At 35.4% G+C, this 23377-nt stretch overlaps 3 protein-coding genes across 10 annotated transcripts in view; 2 read left to right on the top strand and 1 right to left on the bottom strand.

The window, feature by feature from the left end:
- The window catches only part of LOC108342831 (DNA polymerase zeta catalytic subunit), a 34187-nt gene extending 27130 nt beyond the window's left edge, over positions 1 to 7057 (top strand). For 6 of the 8 annotated variants that reach the window (XM_017580671.2, XM_017580670.2, XM_052879137.1 and 3 more), the window contains 5 exons: positions 3650 to 3757; positions 4111 to 4316; positions 4590 to 4893; positions 5808 to 6419; positions 6721 to 7057. In XM_017580671.2, the coding sequence (XP_017436160.1) occupies positions 3650 to 3757; positions 4111 to 4316; positions 4590 to 4893; positions 5808 to 6419; positions 6721 to 6894 (1404 nt within the window). In that variant the 3' untranslated portion in view covers positions 6895 to 7057. Of the gene's footprint in view, positions 1 to 3649; positions 3758 to 4110; positions 4317 to 4589; positions 4894 to 5807; positions 6420 to 6697 lie in introns of all 8 variants that reach the window. The other 2 variants (XM_052879138.1, XM_017580669.2) reach the window with 2 other exon arrangements.
- A 1200-nt stretch (positions 7058 to 8257) lies between these two features.
- Positions 8258 to 13033, top strand: LOC108343573 (uncharacterized). The gene is made up of 5 exons (XM_017581933.2): positions 8258 to 8982; positions 9293 to 9410; positions 9790 to 10142; positions 10484 to 10582; positions 11452 to 13033. The coding sequence occupies exons 1-5, from the start codon at positions 8405 to 8407 to the stop codon at positions 12758 to 12760; spliced, it is 2457 nt and encodes an 818-aa protein (XP_017437422.1). The 5' UTR covers positions 8258 to 8404; the 3' UTR covers positions 12761 to 13033.
- Positions 13034 to 15053: 2020 nt separating this feature from the next.
- LOC108343205 (sucrose nonfermenting 4-like protein) lies at positions 15054 to 23084 on the bottom strand. The gene is made up of 14 exons (XM_017581323.2): positions 22859 to 23084; positions 22413 to 22769; positions 22172 to 22259; positions 20691 to 20858; positions 19891 to 19998; positions 19728 to 19787; positions 19481 to 19570; positions 18861 to 18995; positions 17019 to 17163; positions 16763 to 16936; positions 15948 to 16011; positions 15773 to 15842; positions 15577 to 15694; positions 15054 to 15493 (listed from the first exon to the last, which is right to left on the bottom strand). Exons 2-14 carry the CDS (start codon positions 22535 to 22537, stop codon positions 15402 to 15404), a joined length of 1437 nt encoding a protein of 478 aa, XP_017436812.1. The 5' UTR covers positions 22538 to 22769; positions 22859 to 23084; the 3' UTR covers positions 15054 to 15401.
- Positions 23085 to 23377: the final 293 nt, after the last annotated feature.

Genomic DNA, 23377 nt, shown 5'->3' with positions numbered 1-23377 from the left:
CTCCACAACAAAATGGTATTGCAGAGAGGAAGAATGGACATCTCATTGAAACTGCACGCTCCTTGATGTTGAATACTAATATTCTTGTACATCACTGGGGCGATGCAGTCCTCACTGCCTGTTTTCTAATCAATAGGATGCCTTCTTCCTCTCTTGAGAATAAAATTCCTCATTCTGTCATTTTTCCAAATGACACTCTATATCATATCTCCCCACGTGTATTTGGGTGTACATGTTTTGTCCATAATGTTTCTCCAGGTCTTGATAAGCTATCCGCAAAGGCTATTAAGTGTGTCTTCTTGGGATATTCTCGTCTTCAGAAAGGGTATAAATGTTATTCTCCCTCCACCAAGAGATATTATATGTCTGCTGATGTCACATTCTTTGAGGATACACCGTTTTTCTCGTCCTCTGTGGAGGATCGTTCATCTGTTCAACAAATGTTTCCTCTACCATCGTGTGATCCCTTGGTTATTCCTGCTTCTATACCTCAAACTCAAAATGTGAATGACATTGTTCCTCCACCTCTTCTCACATATCAGCGTCGGAGACAATCTCAAGCTCAGAACAATGAAGATCCTCTAGACTCATCTCCTCCTCCATCAGCTCACCAGACCATGGATCCTTCATCCTCCTCGTCTTCTACTGACTCAGATGATAATTTTCCCATTGCCCTTCGAAAAGGTATTCGTTCTACTCGTAATCCATATCTTGTTTATAATTTTTTGAGTTATCATCGTTTGTCTTCTACCTATTTCTCTTTTGTTTCCTCCTTATCCTCCCTTAAGACTCCTAATGATATTTATGAGGCACTTGATCATCCTGGATGGCGTCAAGCCATGGTTGATGAAATGCAGGCCCTTGACCACAATGGTGCTTGGGACCTTGTTTCTCTTCCTCCTGGTAAGAAGCCTGTTGGCTGCCGATGGGTTTATGCTATTAAGGTTGGTCGTACTGGTGAAATTGATCGTCTAAAAGCTCGTCTAGTAGCTAAGGGATATACTCAAGTTTATGGCATTGATTATTGTGATACTTTTTCTCTTGTGGCTAAAACCAGTACAGTTCGTATTTTACTTGCTATGGCTGCCATTCGTCATTGGCCACTTTACCAGTTGGACATTAAAAATGCCTTTCTTCATGGTGATCTGGAAGAGGAGATATACATGGAGCAACCTCCTGGGTTTGTTGCTCAGGGGGAGTCTGGGTTAGTTTGTAAATTACGTCGTTCCCTCTATGGCTTGAAACAATCACCTCGTGCTTGGTTTGGTAAATTTAGTCGGGTAATGCAAAATTTTGGATTGAAACGATGTGAGGCAGATCACTCAGTGTTTTATGGTCATTTTTCTCCTGACAAATGTGTTTATCTCATGGTGTATGTTGATGATATTGTTATTACACGGAATGACAACACTAAAATTACTCAATTAAAGAATCATTTGTTCAACCACTTTCAGACTAAAGATCTGGGTCGTCTAAAATACTTCCTTGGTATTGAAGTGGCACAGTCAAAAGAAGGTGTCATCATTTCACAAAAGAAATATGCTCTTGATATTTTAGAGGAAACATGCTTGACAAATTGCAAGCCTATTGATAGTCCTATGGACTCAAATCAAAAGCTAATGAGAGATCAAGGTGAACCTTTCTCAGATCCAGAGAGATATAGAAGGCTGGTTGGAAAACTCATATATCTTACAATAACAAGACCTGATCTTTCTTATCCAGTGGGAGTTGTGAGTCAATTTATGCAGAATCCACATGTTGACCATTGGAATGCAGTGATTCGAATTCTCAGATACATAAAAAGAAATCCAGGACAGGGATTGTTGTATGAGGACAAGGGAAGCACTCAGATTGAAGGATATTGTGATGCAGATTGGGCTGGTTCTCCAATTGATCGAAGATCTACTACAGGATATTGTGTTCTACTTGGAGGGAACCTTATATCTTGGAGAAGTAAGAAACAAAGTGTTGTTGTAAGATCTAGTGCTGAAGCTGAATACCGATCTATGGCTTTGACTACATGCAAACTTGTGTGGATCAAGCAACTTCTCCAAGAGTTGAAATTTTGTGGAAATGAGTCGTTGAAACTGTACTGTGACAACCAAGCAGCCCTTCATATTGCCTCCAATCCAGTGTTTCATGAGAGAACAAAACATATAGAAATTGATTGTCATTTTATTAGAGAGAAGTTGTTGACTAAGGAACTTGTTACTGAGTTTGTCAATTCTAATGAACAACTCGGAGACATTATGACCAAATCTCTAAGGGGGCCTAGGATTCAATGTATATGTTCCAAGCTTGGTGCATATGATCTATATGCTCCAGCTTGAGGGGGAGTGTTGAAATATATTGTATTGTATAATTGGACTTTTAGTTTTGGGTTTTTAGGTGCTGGTCCATTGTTCCTTATATAGGACTTTTCTGTGTAATAGAAACTTTAACACACAGTAATAACATTTTTACCATCTCTCAAACTTTCACAACTGTCAAACTGGACGGATTTGCCTTTCTGCAATACGTCTATCAAGTGGCTACTCCTTCAATTTATCATGAATTTGCAAAGCCCCTGAAAAGTGCTACAACAAAGGAACCAGCAGCAGCAAGGGGAGGAGATACCCAAGTCTTAATACAAAGGCAGCAAGGTGGATTGGAGGACGTCACCTGGGAAGAGGAGCATTAAGTCAAATAACAGTTCCCTGACTTCAACCTTGAGGACAAGGTTGATTTTGAGGGGTGGAGTAATGTTAGGAATAAAATAGAAGAGAAGTAAGGGTCAAACGATAAGAGGAGAGAAGTAAGGGCCAAACGGGTTAGAGGAGAGAAGTAAGGGCCAAACGGGTTAAAGGAGAGAAGTAAGGGCCAAACGGGTTAAAGGAGAGAAGTAAGGGCTGAACGTTATATATGCTAATACCGAACGGTGGGGAAGAGAGGTGGGGAAGAGAGGCCGAATGCTAGCTAAACGGAGAGGAGAAGAAAGGCTGAGGAAAGCTAGACCGAACGATATTAACCGTTAAAGGCCGAACGGTTGTTTCAGTTGGGAAGGAATGTGGGAATGAGATATTATAATGCGGCACTATAAATAATCTTCTTTGATTTCTATTCAGGGAGGGAATTCATTTTGAGTATAGACTAGACATATTTGCCAGTGGAGGAAGATAGGCTTCCTTGGGGGAGATTACACTTGTAATTTTCTATACTTTACAGAAACAATAATACATACATACATACTTTCATTTCTGTTGTTCTAGTGTTTGAGTGAAAAGAGAGCATAGATTTAGGTTACTTGCATAAAGTAACCTAACAGTTTTACATCCAGAAACCTAATAGTCTTCCATCTCTCCTACGTAATTCATTGTGCACATACAGATGAAGGATTCTTGAACTTAATATTAATGGAGCTGAATGAATGGCTTATATTTGCTGAACTTTTAATTTCTAAAAATTATGTGCATAGTTTCTGTTTAACTGATCACTTTCCATATCCCAAAGACCATATGCACAGCATTTTCTTTCATCTAGTACTAATTATTTCCATTGCTCTGTACAACAAACTCTATCTTTTTAGCCAGAAGATGTTTCATTATTCTTGTAAGTAACTCCTGTCGAAAGGATGACTATAATCTGTACTGTGCTGTGCATACTCATACAGGTTCGAAGAGGTATACTGCCCCGCTTATTGGAAGAAATATTGACTACTAGAATTATGGTAAAACAAGCAATAAAAAAATTGGCTCCTGCAGAGAAAGTTCTTCAGCGGGTATGGATTTGAATTCCTTTTCATTGTGCCCAATGTTTGTTTGAGTACAAATATCAAGAATCTATGTTCTTTTGTTTTATTTTGTTATATTTATTGCTCATATTGTACAAAAGAAAACACTAAAATTGTGATTCTTGTAGTCGGGAGGATTTTCTGAAATCCTCCAATTATTTTTTGAAAAAAAAATGAAATTGAGAAATTTTATAAAATATTCCAACTGAATGCATGCTAAATGTTTTTTAGTTCATGAATTTACTTATATCTGCTATTTGTGATGTAAGGAATGATTCTTTTATTTGCTTAATTTAAAAGACTTAAATAGTATTTACTCAGTAATATAATTATCTTTTCAGATATTTAATGCGAGACAGCTTGCTTTGAAGCTCATAGCGAATGTAACATATGGTTACACTGCTGCTGGATTTAGTGGTCGCATGCCCTGTGCAGAACTTGCAGACAGTATTGTTCAGTGTGGTCGTAGTACACTGGAAAAGGCTATATCATTTGTAAATCAACATGAAAAGTGGAATGCTAGAGTTATTTATGGAGATACTGATAGGTAACTACATACCATGTGTAATTAGAGTAAAATATATTATTGTCTCCTGAGATTTGCCTATGGCATACCCAGGTCTCTTATTTTGGAGGTTTCCTGATCCTCATTTTCAATTTTTTACTTCCAACAGCATTTACATACAGTTGGTTGGGTTCTGAAACAATGAAAGATAGCCAATGGCTACTTTTTACCGTAGTACCATTTCCTTCCTTCAAGATTAGTAAGGTGGCAGGGCTATAATTAAAAAAATTAATTAAGTGATTGTATTTTCTGCAGTATGTTTGTCCTTCTTAAAGGACGCACTTTGAAAGAGTCTTTCCAAATTGGGAATGAGATTGCCTCTGCCATCTCTGCTATGAATCCAAACCCTGTCTCCTTGAAGATGGAGAAAGTTTATCACCCATGTTTCCTTCTTACTAAGAAACGATATGTTGGCTACAGTTATGAAAGTCCTCATCAAATGGAACCTGTTTTTGATGCCAAAGGTATTGAGACAGTTCGCAGGGACACATGTGGTGCAGTTGCAAAGATACTGGAGAAGTCTTTGAGACTCTTTTTTCAGCAAAAGGATTTATTGGAGGTATAAATGCTAGCAGATTAAGCCTTTTATATATACATCACACTGAAAGTAATAGTCGTTTAAAATTTGTTATAGGGAGAGAAAATGAGAAAAATGTGATGAATTCCCTGTATCAATTGCACAGTGGAGCCTATTGTATATTACGGGTCATAAAATACAAAGACTATAGCTATTAGCTACCCTGATTATTGTTATCACATACTAAAATCTCTTTTTTTTTCACAAGTTGAGGCACTCCCTCATCTCATTCATCCTACTTGAATTTTATGGTTTACATCTTCCTCTATTTTGTTGTCTTTTATGCTGGACCCTAGATATTAATCCTGTTACTTGTGGCCAAATTTTGTGAGTTGCAGTTTCAATGAGTTGCATTCCATTATAATTTATTCCAATTTTTTGGCTACTACATAGTGTGAATCTGGTGCAATTGATGCTCGTGTATTTGTCCACACTGTTTTCTGCTGCATAATTAAGATGCTTGGTTCACTTATCCTGATTTTATTTTATATTTTTGTGACAATATTGTAATAGAAACTGTCTTGGTGGAAAGTCAATATTCTAGATCCTTTGTACAAGCAATGTCTTTGTTAGAACAAATGGTATAAGGATATAGTAGAATTCCAACTATTTGTGCTGGATACTTCATCTGATATGAAAGTTACAATATTTGTTTCGTCTGAATTCATGTTTGTTAAAGTGAAAGGAAAAGCAGAGACATGATAGATAGAAAACCCATGTTTGAGGATGCAAGTTATGGGTGTATATAGGCTTAATACATTAAATAAAAATGATTAGAGGATATATAGTTTCCTCTAGACCTGAAATTTTGTTGCCTATAAACCATACACAATAAATGTAGAATATTCTATTCTAAATGTCAACAATGCTTAATACTTTTTATTTGCTATCTGCAGGTGAAGACTTATTTGCAACGTCAGTGGAAGAGGATTCTTTCGGGAAAATTCTGCCTTAAAGATTTTATCTTTGCGAAGGAGGTTCGGTTGGGTACCTACAGTGCAAGAATGTCATCACTTCCTCCTGCTGCAATTGTGGCCACTAAGGCAATGACGGTTGACCGCAGGGCAGAACCACGTTATGCTGAGAGAATACCCTATGTTGTAATCCATGGGGAGCCTGGAGCCCGTTTGGTTGATATGGTTGTGGATCCCTTGGAAGTTTTGGCAATTGATTCCCCGTATAGAATAAATGATTTATATTATATTAATAAACAAATAATACCAGCTTTACAACGGGTATTTGGGCTTGTTGCTGCTGACCTCAACCATTGGTTTTCAGAGATGCCTCGTCCCACAAGGGAAGCTTCTGCAAAGCATAAATTAACTTCAAATTCCCATCGAACCAGAATTGATTATTACTATCTTTCAAAACATTGTGTATTATGTGGTAGGTTGGCCCAGGCATCAGCCCATTTATGCAATCAATGTTCAGAAAATGAGGTAGCTGCTGCAACAGCAGTAATTAGTAAGACTTCGAAGTTAGAGCAAGCGATGCAACATCTTGTTTCTGTAAGTATATTTGCATGTTTTTTTCATCTATTGTTCATTGTGTTAAAGTATTTTCTAGAGATTGTGTCTAACTCTCTCTTTTGATAATGGGATTGTTTGTCATTCCACGCGTGGGGGGAAATTTGCTTAAGTATGATAAGCTGTCTATGTACTTGGATTAGTTTGCAGCTTTCTGTTGATTTTCCACTTCTGCTATCAAAGAAACACCTTGTTACTTTCTGTAAATCCCTTAGATTTGATGCTTTGTGATGCTTTTTCTCTTTTTGCTCTGTTGATAGTTATATTTTTAAAACTCTGGTAGATATGTCACCATTGTGGAGGCGGGGATAGGCTTCTTGAAAGTGGTGTGAAATGCACGTCCATTTCATGTTTGGTGTTCTTTGAGAGGCGTAAGGTTCAGAAAGAACTGCTAGCTGCCACCCATGTTGCTGCAGATAAAGACTTGTACCCGAGATGCAGAGTGGAATGGTTCTGAATAAGTGTTTTGCTTGGTAGTGTGACATTCCTGTACAAAATGGTAAAAGTATCTCCATTTTTCGATAGAACGAATCAAATTTGTATAATTCTGTAATGTAATTAATCAGGTGTAAAGTTAAGTTAATCCCCCTGCAATTTGTTTTACAATTTTCTTTCGTCAACGCATAGTGTGTATATTCTTGGATGACGTGCTCAGCATCCTGCACACAATCATAGACTGTTTTTTATAGGAATTTTTACCAAAATAGTGTAATCCTACAAAAAAAATTATTAAAAATAGTGCAAATTTTAAAAAATTTACAAAAATGAGTAAGCCATGCTAACAAGTTTTTTCTCGCTATGAAGTTGAGTTATGTTGGCATCACTTATCTATTGTAAATTTTTTTAAATTTGGACCATTTATTATAGGAATTGCATTGGTTTGGTAAAAATCCCGTTTTTGATATTTCTTTTCCTTAAAAATAACATTTTCTTTGAAAATTTAGTTCTGAAATTTGTTGAAATGTTTTGGTAACCTTTTTCTAAAAAGACAAGCTATCTGCATTGCTTAAGAATTTAATTAAAATGTATAAATACTGAAATTTTTTTTGACATCATCATTTACATATGAAGTGATGTGCATGATGAGCAGTTAATGATATATTTGTTTTACGTTTATAGTGTGTTAAAATTAAAATTATCATTAAAAAGAAACTGTTGGACAAAAGCCTAAATGATTTTTCATTCTAGTATTTTGTTTATAATCAACCAATTTTAGAGAAAAAATCTTTATTTGATACTGCATATAAAGAAAGTTATACTGATTTATTGTGTAACTTAGTTTCTTAATTCTAATTGTTTATATTTAGTTCTCATAATTTCTCAGTTGTTAAAATTGAAACCAGAATTCTAGATTTGATTTAAAAAGTTAACAAATGTGTTATTTACTTATTTTGGCAACAAAAGGATCCTAAAATATTTAAGTAGAAACGGACAAATATAAATGGCTTCAAAATGTAAATTATCAGCTGTATTATTTTTTAATTTTAAATGTTTATTATATTCTTGTTACTTGGATTTGAGATAAAATAGTTAAGTTTAACAATTAAGAAGTTAACAAACTATTATAGTAAACTCTAACGAAATAATTTTAATTGTGTATTCTAAAGTTACTCATAAAATTATTAATTTCAAAACTCTTGGTCTCAATATTATCACGCACGTTAATCTATAATTCGTGTGCACAATTGTGGTCAAACTAATATTTGAGGTAATTAAAATAAAATTATAAAAATGTTATTCAGGTAATATTTAATATCCTTAATTTTTAATTTCTTTAGGTTATAAAAACTAAAAAGGGGGGAAATAAAAAGAGAAAATATAGAGTTGAGAGGCTTGGTGCAATCTAACACTATGGTACAAAGTAGTAGGGTTTAAGGTTTGTGACAGTATCCATGGAGGTTTTAAGTTTAAAGGGGAATGCGATACTATCATAGTCCCTCAAACACAACACTGTTGCGGTCTAAGTAATGGGTTATGGTTATGGTTATGGTGCGTTCTCTCTTCTACTAACCAGGCGCCTCCATCTATCTTCTTCTCTACACCATAGACCCTTTTCTTCATTCTTTCACCTTCTCGCCAAACCTTTCTCTACAACCCCACCAGACCCTAATCCTGATCCCAAACCTTCTTCCCTCTCCGCCCGTCTCAGTTTCGTCTTCGATCAGATCGATGCCATCGAGAAAGAGCGTTCTCAGAAGCACGAAACGCTTCAGCGCATTCGAGCCTGGCGCCAATCCAAGGACGCTCCCCCTCAAAACGACGCCCAACCTGAGCCGCCGCTCTCTCTTGCCGATGAAACACCCCCGGAGCCGCCGCCCAAGAAGGCAGTGGAGCTGGTTCACCCATGGCCCGAGTGGATCCAGTTGATGGAAATGCTCGTGCACCAGAATTACTTCGACCACAGAAGGATGGACGAGGATAAAATGGTCCTCGACTCAGGGTTCAATCCGCCTGTGGTTGCTGAAGGATTTGATTTCACCAAGGATTTCAAGAGCGTTCACATGGCGTGTCTCAATCACGGAAGAGACCGTTTTGATATATTGAGGTTTGTGCAGCCGAGAGTGTTGAACTCGTTTTAGTGATTGAATGGGTTTGGTTATGCAACAGAGTGACAATAATGGTTTAAGGTTTTACATTGTTAACTAATAAAATTTTGGAAATGACTTTTAAGATAGTCATTGTAAAAGCCAGTGATATTGCTATTCGAGGCAATTTCTGATTGATTGACATTTTACAAACGCATTATGCTATTGGTGATATTGTAGTTGTTACTTATGGCTTTGTTTTGTTGAGGAATATGTCTATGGGAAGATTTTATGCGCTTCAATGATGAAACCTTAGATGATTGATTTCAGGTCCTTGTCGAGGAAGGATATTCAAGTTTTGGTTGGTTATGGATGCCCCACTATGGACAGAAAGGTGGTTTTCTCTGCAAAACTTTTAAGAAAGCATGCTCACCTTGACGAAGGAGATGTAAGTGTAGCATTATTTGTTTGGTGCCAATTTTTTGTAATTGTTGTGTGAATTGTGAATGTGGAAAGTTTCTTTGTTTGAGTTCTTATTCCATATTCATTTGTAAGTGAAGAGAAGTTATGATTTAGGCTATTCAACCGACACTAGATATTTAAATTTGTATCTGTGTGCCTGTATTTGTCGTTGGCAGTAAAGAAACTCCTTTTTCTCTGCTGGCATTCTTTTTATCCCTCTCCTACTCATGCATACGTGCTACTTTTTTCTTTGTTAGATCCCCTTTACCATCTCTTAGTTGGTCTCATTGTTTAATCCATAACACGTTACCGAATATTTAGATACATATTTTGTATAATTTTGATGAGAAATTCATTGATATCAGGTCTGTAGTTCCTGCAGCTTGAGAAACAGTTGTGAACGGGCATATCTGCTAACAAACAAAGAGGATGAAGCACGGACTCTTGATGTCATGCGGCTCCTGCTCACTTTTGGTTTTGATCCTGTTGATGGTTCAGTCATCAACAAGTCACTTCTTAAGCAGAAGTCTGTGAAAACAGTGGTTCGGAAATTGCTTCATGAGGTTGTCAAGCTGAGTTCGGTTCCCATTGATCCAAATCTCCCCCCTTCTGTGATTAAAAAACCACCACCAAAAGTGAAACAACCACCTCCGCCTCCAAAGAGACGAATAGGACGGGATGATGTTGAGATGAAGAAAGGTGACTGGCTATGTCCCAAGTATGTCCCTGAATCTCTCTGTTTACTTTGCTATAACAATCACAGTTTTCCAACTGACCAGTGGCCGCTGTCAGTTTCAAGTGAATTTCAATTTGAAAACATTGTTTTAACAAATTTATTATGCTTGGTACTCCTTTTTTATCAGAGTGCCTTTATTTTTGGGCTAACTGATAGCTGTCGATAGTCAATTTTTCTTTTTTCCCTTCCTTCTTCTGGTAATTCAATGTATTGGATTATTCTAGGAAATAAATGGTGCATGGATAAGTCATTATTGGATGACATCACCGTATAGTTTTTTATTTCCCTGCTGTTTACTTACCATACTACTGAACACTTCTTAGGTGTGAATTCATGAATTTTGCGAAGAATACTGCTTGCTTACAGTGTGATGCCAAGCGTCCCAAGAGACAGTTGCTGCCAGGAGAATGGGAGTGTACTGAGTAAGTTTAAAGTCCTTCATTTTACCATTAACCTTCACTGTTACAGCCCTTCTCCCCCCTGTTTCTTTCTTTCTGTTACAAGTGTGTGCTCATGAATAGCTGGCAATTATAATTAGGGATGACAAAAGAATTTAAGGTCGCATATTTAGCAAGTAAAATTTGCAATGGATACCTGATGGGGTACCTGTAATGGATACGAGTATTTTATTTGTCCGTTTGTTAACTGGATTAGTATAGTTATCATGGTATCCAAACTATAGATACTCACTGCCCACTGATGGAGATTTTTATATGAATATTTTTTTTAAGAATGAAGTGACCAAAACAAAGTTAAGAAACATTAAAAGTTTAAGAACTGTTTAGAATTTGATTTTATAAGTTTATGTTTTTATTTATCTATACTTATGGAATTAAATTTATTTTAAAATAAATTACTTTTATTTGAGTTTATACTTTGCAGTATAATTTTTTTAATTTGTTTTTTGGAAAGACTAATTTTAATTTTTTAATATTTTGTTATGCAAATTTATTTGGATTATACTTTAAGGTCTAATTTTTATTTGATTTTATTTTAAACAATTATTTTTAAGTAATCTTATCTAAAATTAAAACAAAATCCAGAAATATCTATAAATACTAACGGGTATTTTTCATACGGGTAGTGTGTAGATACTACGATATTGTGAGGGTCATCCCTAATTGTAGTGATCATATTAAAGCTCAGTGTGTGAAGCATGATGTTGGGATATGATTAACACTAATAGCATGCAAAATTATGTATACCAAACTTTTGTAACGCTGATGTTGAGCCCTGAAGCTTCTATTGCTGAAAGGTTTTTAGCTTGACTTGTTTATCTCTTGTCTGGCAGATGCAACTTCTTGAATTACAGGAGAAACATGGTATGTTTTCATTGTGAATGTAAGCGCCCACCTGATGAATTTCTGGAAAATAAGATGCAAGATAGGATACAGGGTTCCAAACCTAAGTTAGATAAGATGGGTAGCCGACAAGAGATTTCCAATGCCTGGAATTTTGACTTTGATGACAATGAATCAGATGGTGCGGATGTTGCTGCTTTTGAGTATGCAGATACTCATGCCATAAATGAAGATTTCTCTTCAGGTAATAATACTCAACATGGAAATCATAAGGGGTGGGAAGATAATCTTGAGAAGAACAACAGAGTAAGAGGATCCCCTGATGGAGAATATGCTAATCGTGATATTTATAAGCCTGGAATAGGGTTTGATGATTTTGAGGAGGAGGATGATGTTGATAGTTATGAGCTAGAAACTACTCCAAATAGTAGTAGAAGGATGGAAACATCTAAAAGTAATTTCTCAGAAGATGAAAAGTTGTCAGAGTCAGAAGATATCGAAGGCAGTGATGATGAAAGGTACGCCAATCACAGAACAGCTTCTCAAAGAAGTGAACCATACCGGTCAATTCGTAAGAATACATCGTTCTCTGGATCTGAGGATGACGAACTTGATTTTGTTACAAAAGAACAACGGTCCACTCTTTCCAATTTCAAATCTGCTGGCAGAAGAAGTAATGGCAGAGGTCCATCTAAGAAATTAAGCTTTGGTTCTGAATCGGAGGACGACAATGATGCTGGCTTATACTCTGACGAGGATGATGACATACATAAGGCATATTCATTCAGAAAAAATAAAGGGGACAAATTTAATCCAGCCAGACAGAATAACGGGAATAGGCACAATTCTGGAAGAAGAAACTTCACCAAAAACCGGAATTCAGGATTTACTGATGGTCACCGAGAAAATATGTTCGGTGATGATTTTGATGGATCGTCTCAGCAGTCTTACAAAAATGGTAGGGATTCTAAAGGAAATGGCCGTAATAGGAAGAGTTTTGAAGATTTTGATGGTCCATCGCGGCGACGATCAGTTGGTGATGGCAGAGGGTCCCGAGGAAACAGCCGTGGTGGATCATCCCGGCAGTCTTTTGGGAATGGTAGATCATCCCGGCAGTCTTTTGGGAATGGTAGATCATCCCGGCAGTCTTGTGGGAATGGTAGAGGGCCTCGAGGAAATGACCGTAATTGGCATAGATCCGAAGACAGGGAGCATGGCACGGGAAAGTTAAATAAATATGGAATGGATGAGAAGGATTCTGGGGAATTTAGAAACAGTAGGCGTGTAATTGAAAGATAGCACCACAGCTCCATGAATACTGCTAATTGCCAAACACAAATGTGATACAATTCAAGCCTTAAATTAAAGATCAGTAGTGTTCATTAGATCAGTTGAACTGAACTTATGTGCAATCTCAATTTGCACACTGGAAAGTAGGAAATTTCTGCAACTAAACTGTAATGGAGTTCCAAAAGTATCCTTAATTGGTGGCACTTTTGGTACTGCAGCCTATGGGACGGATATATTTTTCACATTATAGTTTGCAACAAAATTGCCTGTCATTAAAAGAAATTTAAAGAGGCCACAAATTTTGAATTAGCCGAAGTCTTTTAACAGAAAAGATAAAGATTGTTTTAACGTAGCCTTGAGTAAAGGGTTATTTGTTGTATAAGAAAGCTTTCAGGGTATCAATAGAGTTCTACAGAGATTGGTCTGGTGGTGCCTAGCAGAAAGTTGAGACGTGGAATGGTTGCCACTGCATAGCAGGCTGGTGAAGTGCTTGATGTTGGAAAAGGAGAATGAATAGACAAGCATTGATAAAAAAAATGAAAAATGAAAAATAAAAAACTGTGATGAAAAAAAAAGGAAGTTCTTTTGTTAGATTAGCTTTATTGACCAGTTTCAATAAGACAAATCAAATAAAATAAATTAATCTGTCTGTTTCAAAGTGTTTTGAGGTATTGATTTATGATCGGCTGGAAAGGAAGGGAAGAAATATGTTGGATAAAAATAGTAGGTAGGAAAGTTGAGCACAAAAGTAACAAATAAAATATAAATACAATAATTTAACTATAATTTTTTTTATTTATTTTATAGATAATTTTTAAATCAAATATTTATTTTAGTTTTAAAAAATAATTAAATGAAAAAAAATGATACTGAAAAAAACGACCAAGACTAAAAAATATTACTTAAAAAAATTATAAGAATTTGTGTAACAGAATCTGTTATAGATTATTACCACAAACATGATTTAAAATTAATTATCGGTATACATATTGATAAAAAGAAACTCAATAATAAAATCATATAACATTAGAAAAAAATACATTTAGCTTATTCGTTTTCATAATATTAAAAAAATTATTCTTCAAATTTTCATATTTCATATTCTAATAAAATTAAAAAGTTTTTATTCTAAAATTGAATAAAAAAAGTTTTTTTTAATTATTTTAGAGAAGGAATTGAAAGACATTTAAGAGATTATTTTTATGAAATCCTCGAGGAAATGAGGAAGTAAAAGAGAAATCTTATTAGTTGCATATGTTAATAACATTCATTTATTTATAACTTTTTAGAATTTTTTTTGTTACATGTTTTCCGATTTTACTAAAAATAATCAAGGAAAACTTTTTAAAAATGAATACTGATTTAAAAAAGAATATTTGAGGACTTTTATTTGAGCATGCTCATGTTGTATAAAATTTAAAATTATGTTTTCTAAATAATACATTGAATTATAAGAACAATAAATTATTTTGAAATTAAAAAAACAAAAGCGTAAGAATAAATTTGAAAAACAAAAGTTTTATAAGGAGTTGGTGATATTTGTCTAATTAACTGTTTAAATAAGTTTTTGTTACAAAAGAGAAGTATAGACAACTATCTGTAGACTGATATAAGTAGCTACTACTGATGCACAAATAACATCTGCTATCTCATTGTGCTGGAACACCACAAACAGTTAATCTCTTTTTCAAGACTTTCTTGTCAGTTAAGATTTTCTTTAGTACGTCACCGTGTCGAAAATGTTAAAAAAGAGGGCAATTTCTTAGTATTCCAAAATGATGGATAGAGTCAAGGAAGTGACACAATGCTTAATCAATTTAACTATCTTTAGGAGGAAAGTCGCAGTCTCAGATAAATTTAAGAAATCTGTAATCTACAAAAGTCTTCCAAAGGTCTATTTTGTTTGCCACGTTGCCTCTTGCCATCGGATTTCATAGTTCATGCACTATTTCTTGGAAAATGATTGCATTGTTGGTGGAAAGACCCTTTGATATGTCCCAATAATATAACAATTAATAGAAAGTGAATATTGTTTAACCTTGGTGAGAATTATATACAAGGTTAAAAAACTAATAGAACAAAATCAGGGAAACAATTGTTTCGCTATTATGGGATCAAAATAACAAGTTATGAGGTAAAAAGAAACTAAATTTGCTATAATACCTCTTTTTAATTTGTATTTATCAAAGCAAAAATACAAGTTAATTAATATTTGAATTTAACATAAAAATTAAAAGATGGAGGAAAAGAAAGTCAAGTGTTAGGAATTGGAAACGTAATGGAGTTGTGAGGTAAAATGGTATGGAAAAAGAAGAGAAGAAGAACCTTAAATTACAAGGATAGAACCGACTCCAAGGAACAGCAGGTGATGGTGGTGCTGCATTCGGCTATATATTTCATCTTTTCCTAGTCTCTGTTTTTATTTTCTTTTCACAGTTTCTCCTTCATTTCTATTAGCCCTGGACACATGTATTGCAGATGTGCCGGCACACAGGAGAAACGATTTAGTCGAGATTTTTAAGAAAGAGAAAAGCATCCTCAATTTACAGAAATTTCTCTCCAGTTTCTTCTATCCTAAAAAAGCATACCAGGACAACAGCATCTCAGAAAAGCATTGCAAATACAAAAAAAGGAGTCCTTCACATCACAACTAGCCTAACAAGAATCTGAACACATCACTTAAAGAAATAATTCCCTCCACGCGCTTGCTGCCAGCCTCCACAACCACAAGTCTTCTAACCCCTGCAAAGTGAAGCAAGTTGGTGAACCAAGAAACTACTCTCATTTTTTACCTTTTCGTAATAATTGAGTAAAGAAAACAATACCAGGAATAGACAGCCGCTCCATCACTTTGTGCAACGAATCAGATCTCAAACACATGTGACATCTGTGACCGTTGTAAAGCCCATAAGGAGAATTTGCATCTTGTCCCAAAAGCAATGCCTACAACCATTAGTGTAAATATTTAGAGCCAGTTTTTGGTAACAAACAAATGTACTATATCTATCACGCAGTGATCACCTGGTGAATACTAATTTCCTCGAGAGATGTTCGAGCATATGCTTTATCTTTAGCCAATGCTGTAATATCGCTGAGAGTAGAATAATAGGCACATTTAATATAGGCTGGAGGAAACCTTTCAATCATACACATGGGACAAAAGAGGGGGTGAGAGGGGGGAGGAAAGGAATACCACCTTCTTGAATAAATGTCCAGCAAAGAATCATTGTCATCCACAACCGGTATTGAGCTAACTTCAGCTGTAAGGAAAAAGTAGATTTGCTAAAAACAATGTAAATAGGGTAATTATATATTACTTTAGTATTGATTATGTAATTGGGTAAGGTAAAAACTAGATATGGTAACAATAAACCCATGTATTCATTAGTTTCAATACAAATAAAATTTTCTGTTGTATGATAGACACAGTTTCAAGTACAAATCTCTCTTTCTAATAATCACATGGAATACAAAAAACTAGGCAAAAATGCTATGTAATTACTCTCAATTCTGCACCACTATCAATATGTTAGAACCCAAAAGCAAGGTATGGAGTTGAGTCTCACATTCAAAGTATGGGATTCAAGAGTGGGGTTTATAAGGCCTTGGATTCTCCAACTACAACAGCTAGCCTTTGTAATGTGGTTCTCCCAAGAGGTTCATATCAAACTACATAATAGATCATGGTGAGTACCACTCCATACGGATCAGTAAAACTTAAGTTTTTAATTTTTCGGATTTGAGTCCCAACATATCATATCTACCAAACAAATTTATTTTTATTGGTTAGTGCACAAAGGAAAGGTACCCCCGTGGCTGCACAAACCTCCCCTTCAATTGTGTTCAATTTATTAATTGATATAATTATTTCATTTACGGAAAGGTCTTTGAAAGAATACCCTAGAAATGAATTTGAAGTTGGAACCCTTCACGAAAAATCCTTTAGGGGACCATAACTCAGCAACTAACTAAAACAAACACCTTGTTAACTTCACACAGAAGAATGATCACCTTGAACAAACATTGACAGAGCAGCACCAAGAGAAGCACTTGGTCTCAGCATTGCTAGTGGCCGTCCATTTGATTCCCCAACTTTAGGCATCCATGCACCCAAAGGTATTGAACCCACTGGATGTTGAAGAATGGGCAAAGAACTCAAGGAGTGCTTAAAATGTCTGCAAATACCTGAAAATTTGACTCCACATCAGTTCCAAGTCCAAACTTCCATACCATTTATTTATCTATAACCAATTGACCAGAAATTTACCTTTCAGTATTCCTGATAGGGAAGCAAGATGTAGCAGTTGGGGAAATGAACCATCCTCTGAAGAAGAATGGATGATAGGAATAGTTGATACCTTGTTTTGCAAAATCTTCAAAGCCACGTCCTTTAGACATTCATGTGGTCCGGCCTAGCAAAAATATCCAATCATAAAGACTCAAAGCTCACCTCCTACCCTCTCATAGATGGAGGGGAATCTAGAAACATAATCAGAATGATGTGCTAGACTAATATGCATTTTCAACATAAAATGTTAATTCATCATCACGTAGTATATCAAAATAAACCCAAAGATTTATATTAAACAAAAACGCTAAATAGTATACAACAAAAGAAGAAACAGATAACTGAGAGAAGCAATGAACACTACTACCAAATTCATCCCGCTAGATGAAGTTGACTATATGGATCCCACAAAACCATTGGACTTAGTTAAAGACAAAATCATTAGGGATATTTTTCAACATGAGATCACTCTTAAAATTTCTCCATTGTCCTTCCAGGTCTTGCTCTCCCCATTTTTACGAGGGTAAAACACAATGCAATCTACTTTCCCCACTAGGGCTTCCAGTTTTAACTTGAAAAGGAGAAAAACTATCTAAAGTAAAGTCACCTTTTAGCTTCAGCAAATAGCTCATCCAAAAACTAAAGATTGGCAGAAAACATCTATTAGTCTATATAAACTATAAGATCAATGAAAGTCCAAAGGTATTAGGACATAATAATACTAAGGAAAAGTATCGATGTTTCACACTCACCTCAGTTTTAGGGTAGCCAATAGCCATCAAAACCTTAATGTAGACCCGCCCTCAACTTCTACTGAAACCTCGGATTCTAAAAACTTATGTTTCGTACAGCTAGCTATAAAAAGAATTCATTGCAGCATCCACCACAACACAAGAAATGGAACTAGAAGTGCTTGATAGCATTCCATAATAAAACAGGGAAATTTCCATTCTAATCATCCTGCTCATAGCCATTGTAGTGGACCGGACTGGGACATTGCCCAAACTGTCAAAGCCAGCAAAGGAACTCAAGCTAGGCTCACAAGAAAGACCACTAAGCCCACATTGGATGGATAACTTCGTTAATTAGGCCCACATGTGTGATTGAATACCAATTCCATCTGTAATTATGAATGTTACAGGTGTAGGCTGTAGATTTTCAGATCATTGAGCATTAGTCTTAATAAGGACTACCCAACTTGTAATAATACATCAATGGTACTTTTCTTTCTCTGTTTAGATTTAACTTAGTATAGCCTTAATTACTTTGCATGGTATCCTATCATAGACACAACAGCATCCACCACATATACTACAAAACAAATGTCTTATCTCTCTCTCACACTTCCTACATATATCTATTACATACAGCTTACAAGAATGACAAGACAAACTTTCAGTTCTAAACTCTAGTATGATTTCTCCAATAAGATCTTGTCTCACTTGTTTTTGCTCATAAGTGTATGCATGCAAGAGTATACACTATAAACACAATCTCAGTTTGGTTCAGTACACAATGTTTGGCTGGAAAGCCCAAGCTATGAACTAAATTGTACATTTTTTTCTTAAAATCAAACCAAATGAAACTTACGCATTAAGAAGAATGTAAATTGAACCAGTGGTATATACCTATATCTAAATGTCTTACAAGATATTCATATTGTCTAGGACTTAATACTCATCAATTATGTTGCAAATGCATTCCAGAATATGTCTGCTTACAACTCTCAACATATAAAATGTTGACAATCTTATACAGTATGAAATAGGATGAATAACTTAGAAAACACAGAATTTATCACAACTGCTCATGAGCACTTACATGAACAAATCGCCAGGGATGTGATCCTCCATTACTATCAAGTGTTCTGCGTAGCTGTAATTTTCCCTCTTTCCAGGCTGCTATAGTATGAGTCTCAAGTTGTTCTTGAGTCAAATTCGAACCATGATTTCCCAGCTGAAATTATGTTTGTCAAATAACTACTGAATTTGAAGAAATATACCTCATGATTCCATTATAAGACCAAGCAACAACAAACGATCATGATGACAACATGAGGGTTCTTAAACCATGCATATCTAACATTGGAAGGACTAAAAGATATTTGCCTAAAGACAATAGCACCAACGTGGTTCAAGAATGCAAATACTTTGGAGGTTTTTAAAAAAATGTCTCTTTAAATTATTTTACATAAGCCCAAATTATTCTGTACCAGTTAAATAAATGATTTATTATTATTAGCCTAAAATGACTGTAACAAGATTCTTTTAAAATTTTCATATTTTTACCAGTTTATAAGTTTTTACTTTAATCAATTTGTAACCAGCTCTTAAGTACCTTAAAATATCAATGTTATAAAATTATGTTTTGTGGGACACAGATCATGACGTTTACCAAAAACTGGACAAGAGAGTTGCATAAATGTTTTATTCCCCACAAACCTCTTTCAGTATTAGAATGAAGTCCATTGCACTAAGAACTCCAACAAACTGACTCCTGCTAAAATCCCATAGAGGAGCCATAGATACGCCCTGAAAGCAAATTGCATTCAAATTCATACAACTTAAACTCATACGTGTATTGTGCATATGGGTATAACTTCCACAACCATGGACATGTGCCCTCATGTAAGTTAAAAGGAAAAGAGGGGGCGCCCGGTAATAAATGGAATAAAGAGGCGGGGAAAACCTGTTCATAAAGAACATGGAATGCTTGCTTAACAGGTAAATTTATGTCCAAGGCAATGATCTGCAATGATAATAAACCAAACAAGAAAAATTAGTTACAGCAAAGGAAATTTCACATTCTTAATGAATAAGGGGAAGGAAACGAGAAGGTAAAATATTCAAACCTTCCCTGACTCAGGAAGCAAATCATAAGCAGTATGTGTAGACAAGAACACAGATATACGCTGGCGAGAGAGCACCAGATCAGACACGGGCATCCTGGAATTAGCTTCCTGGTAAATTATGAGGTAATGTCAAGTAGCCCTTTTGTACTGCATATAGTCTAAGACTACAATAAATTAAGAACTAAGGTATGAAATCTGATACTATTTGAAATGACATTCATATGAAGAAAAATCAAGATGTTTAATTATTCAAAGCAAAAAGAAGACTAAAAGATCCAATTCTTTTCAGTGTCTTTTTTTTTGGGTTTAGAATAGTTAAAGGAAGAAAATGGAAAATTCAACCATAGAACCATACATTATGAGTGTGTTTGTTGTAAGGTTTGCAACTCAAAAATATAAGTTAACCATAGAGCCATACATTATGAGTGTGTTTGTTTCAGGATTTACAACTTTATTCTTCGAAATGTAAACTCAGGAATGCAATATTCCCATAGCAAAGTCAATCCTCACCACATAAGATCAAATAATACCTAAACCACTTTGTGAGATGGTATATATGGAGGCAATCCTATTGGGGAAAATCTAAGTCCCACATTTATTAGAGATAGCAATAAAATTCAGTATATAGTGGAGGCAATCCTTACCCCTTATAAAGTCGGTTTTGTATAGGGTTGAGTTAGGTCTAAACCACTTTGTAAGATATTGCAAAGAGCAGTCACAGGTGTCAAGCTCCAGTCTCAATGAGAATACTATCCAGACACAAAAATACAATAACAGCAAATGGGGGAAAAGAAACTTACCATATTGTCAATCTCCATTTGGGATCTACCAGGTGCCTCATTACTTAAGATTGAAGGTAATGTATCTGGTTCTCTCACTAAATAAATAGTATTCACTACTCCACAGCTTCCACTTACAGATGGCTGCTGCTCATCGTGCCTCCACTCACCATCTACATTAAATTTGTACTGCACATGAGTGGAAACAAGATTTTCCCTGTCAGAATAAATCAGTTACTCTTTCCATATTGTGTTTAGCAGTACTTAACGTTTCCTAAAACATCACAGATATTATATCAACTAGATGGGCTATATTAAACATACACTGTAAGTGGTTGTGAAAGGAAAGAAAGTGAAGTACCAGATAGATAAATCAAATATTAAATTAATATTTACATACATACAAGTTATGGAACATTTCAAAAAACATGAGATAAACAAATCTGGATGTGCCAAAAAATGGGAGCATGAGTTCTATCCTATCCAACATTTGTTCCATGATAAAACAAAATACAAACCCAACCTGCCAAACATCTTAAATCTAGCTATCAAAAATTTTATATCTCCTACAATAAGAAAATTAATTCCAAAGAGAATATGGAAAACAATCATACAGATGGCAAAACATTTTAGTGACACTAAAGAATTGATAGAACTTATCAAAAATATCACATTGAATGTTTATTCATGAGTTTGAATAATGATCAAATAACTCTTCCGAAGGTCAATTAAACAAGAGTACAAAACTTATACAGACTTTCAATTTTACAGATAGGAAATAGCAGCAAGTCAAATTGAGATCATGTAAAATTGATAGGCTGGCAGCTCCAGCAATATGACAGGCTTCAAACCCATATGTTATAGTTGTTGATAGAGGATAGTCCGATTGGAAATCTATGTCATAAGAAACTTAAAGAGTTAAATGGTTCTATTGAATACATTAGTCTAATCTACCACACAATTGATCATCCTTATTCTGAGAAAACAAGCTTGCATGATTTCCTCAATAGTCAAAATGACACAAATTACCCAAAGGTTTTATCATTTATCCAACCATCAATGTTTACTGTTCACTCTTTACAACACTCCAAGGGGGCAAGACCTACTTCCTTGCCTTCCATGAAGGCCATGACAACTTTTACCCATCAATTACTGGGACAAAGTCCTACGAAAGTTTAAAACTATCAGGGTTCCTTACCAATCTCCACAAAATCTGAATTAAAAAGCACAACCATGCAAGTTGAAGTTTTAAAGTGATTAATTTACAAGCACACTTCTCTTATTTGGTTTTCATTTTTCCCAGCAAGATCAGCAAACACAATTTTACAAGATCATCCCCTCACACTGATCTTTCAAAGGGAAGCACTTGCTTTTGAACATAGCGGCCATCGAACACATCCATACATACTTACATACATGCAAGTAAACAATGCAAAAGTGCCAATAATACTAAGGATTTTTTTCCTCGTGTTAGCCAACCAAATTCAAATAGGCAAAACAACCTGATGAAACCCCGGCATTAAGTTGCAAACAACTTGAAACACAGCAGGGCACCCCTCCATCGGAGACATAGCTATATGATCTGACCATCTGCGAGTACAATACAAGTCAGCCTTAATAAATCAATCCCATTCCTGACATCACAAAAATGAAAACCCACAAAATCCCATATTCACATCCATAACGCTGAATAACGAAGAACAAGTAACATAACGTCGAGTGGCGTTGTAATAAACAAGATACCTCGTGAAAGAACCACTCAAAAACACCCTTCTTCCTCCATAAGGCCACACAAAGCGTTGAGGAATCATAATGGATCCTGAAACTCCACTTCCCTCACATGCCCCATCCGCAACCGGAGCAAACATTTCCCCAACAAATCCAATACCTAATATTCAGAGCACCTCTCCAACTTCGAACAACAAAACCACGAATCTGAACAACCAACGCCGGGAATCCTCGCAGCAGAGGACCCCCTCTCCTCAGAAATGGAACATGCAGTGCACCTTCCCAATCAACACCGCACTCCCGATTGCAATTACGCAAAGCTTAAAATCTCGAGCAATGTCAATCGAAACCTCGTGATCGATAATTCACCGCCTGAAAACAAAAATCAAAAAATTACAGTGACACCAATTAAAAAAAAAAAAGAATAATCATAGCACCATTGAGTCTCAAAAGGTAAGTACAATTTGGGTGTAATCCGTCAGAGGCAAATGCGCGGAATCAGCACAAGATGATTTAGGTCAAAAGGAGAGAGAAACGATTGCGTTTGTGATGCAGCGAGCGAGAGAGCGAGAGAGCGAGAGAGAGAAAGAACGAAAAATGAGAACGGAAGAGGGGGAAGCACTAATTAAATAAATAAAATTCATAAATAAAAATAATAAAAATGGCAGGCAGAGAATAAAGGAGAAGAGAAACCGGAGAGAAAAAAATACAGTGTGCACTGGCAGTAATTATGTGATTCAGATTTCATTTCAACACCATCTAATAAAACTGCGCACAATACCTAATAAACAAATCAAAATGTTTATTCATTAATTTCACCAACTCTAAATACTAAGTTACAATGCGTTCATACTATTATTTAATTATCATAGATTAATAATAAAATTATTTGTACCGTTCACAAAATGTTATTATAAAGAAACATGAGCTACAAAATAAAATAAATTCATGTATACAAACACCTACATTTCCAGTTGCAC

This window comes from Vigna angularis, chromosome 6 (assembly GCF_016808095.1).
Source record: "Vigna angularis cultivar LongXiaoDou No.4 chromosome 6, ASM1680809v1, whole genome shotgun sequence".
NCBI lineage: Eukaryota > Viridiplantae > Streptophyta > Magnoliopsida > Fabales > Fabaceae > Vigna > Vigna angularis.
The sequence above is the reverse complement of the archived record's forward strand: the minus strand, read 5'-3'. Positions and strand labels throughout refer to the sequence as shown.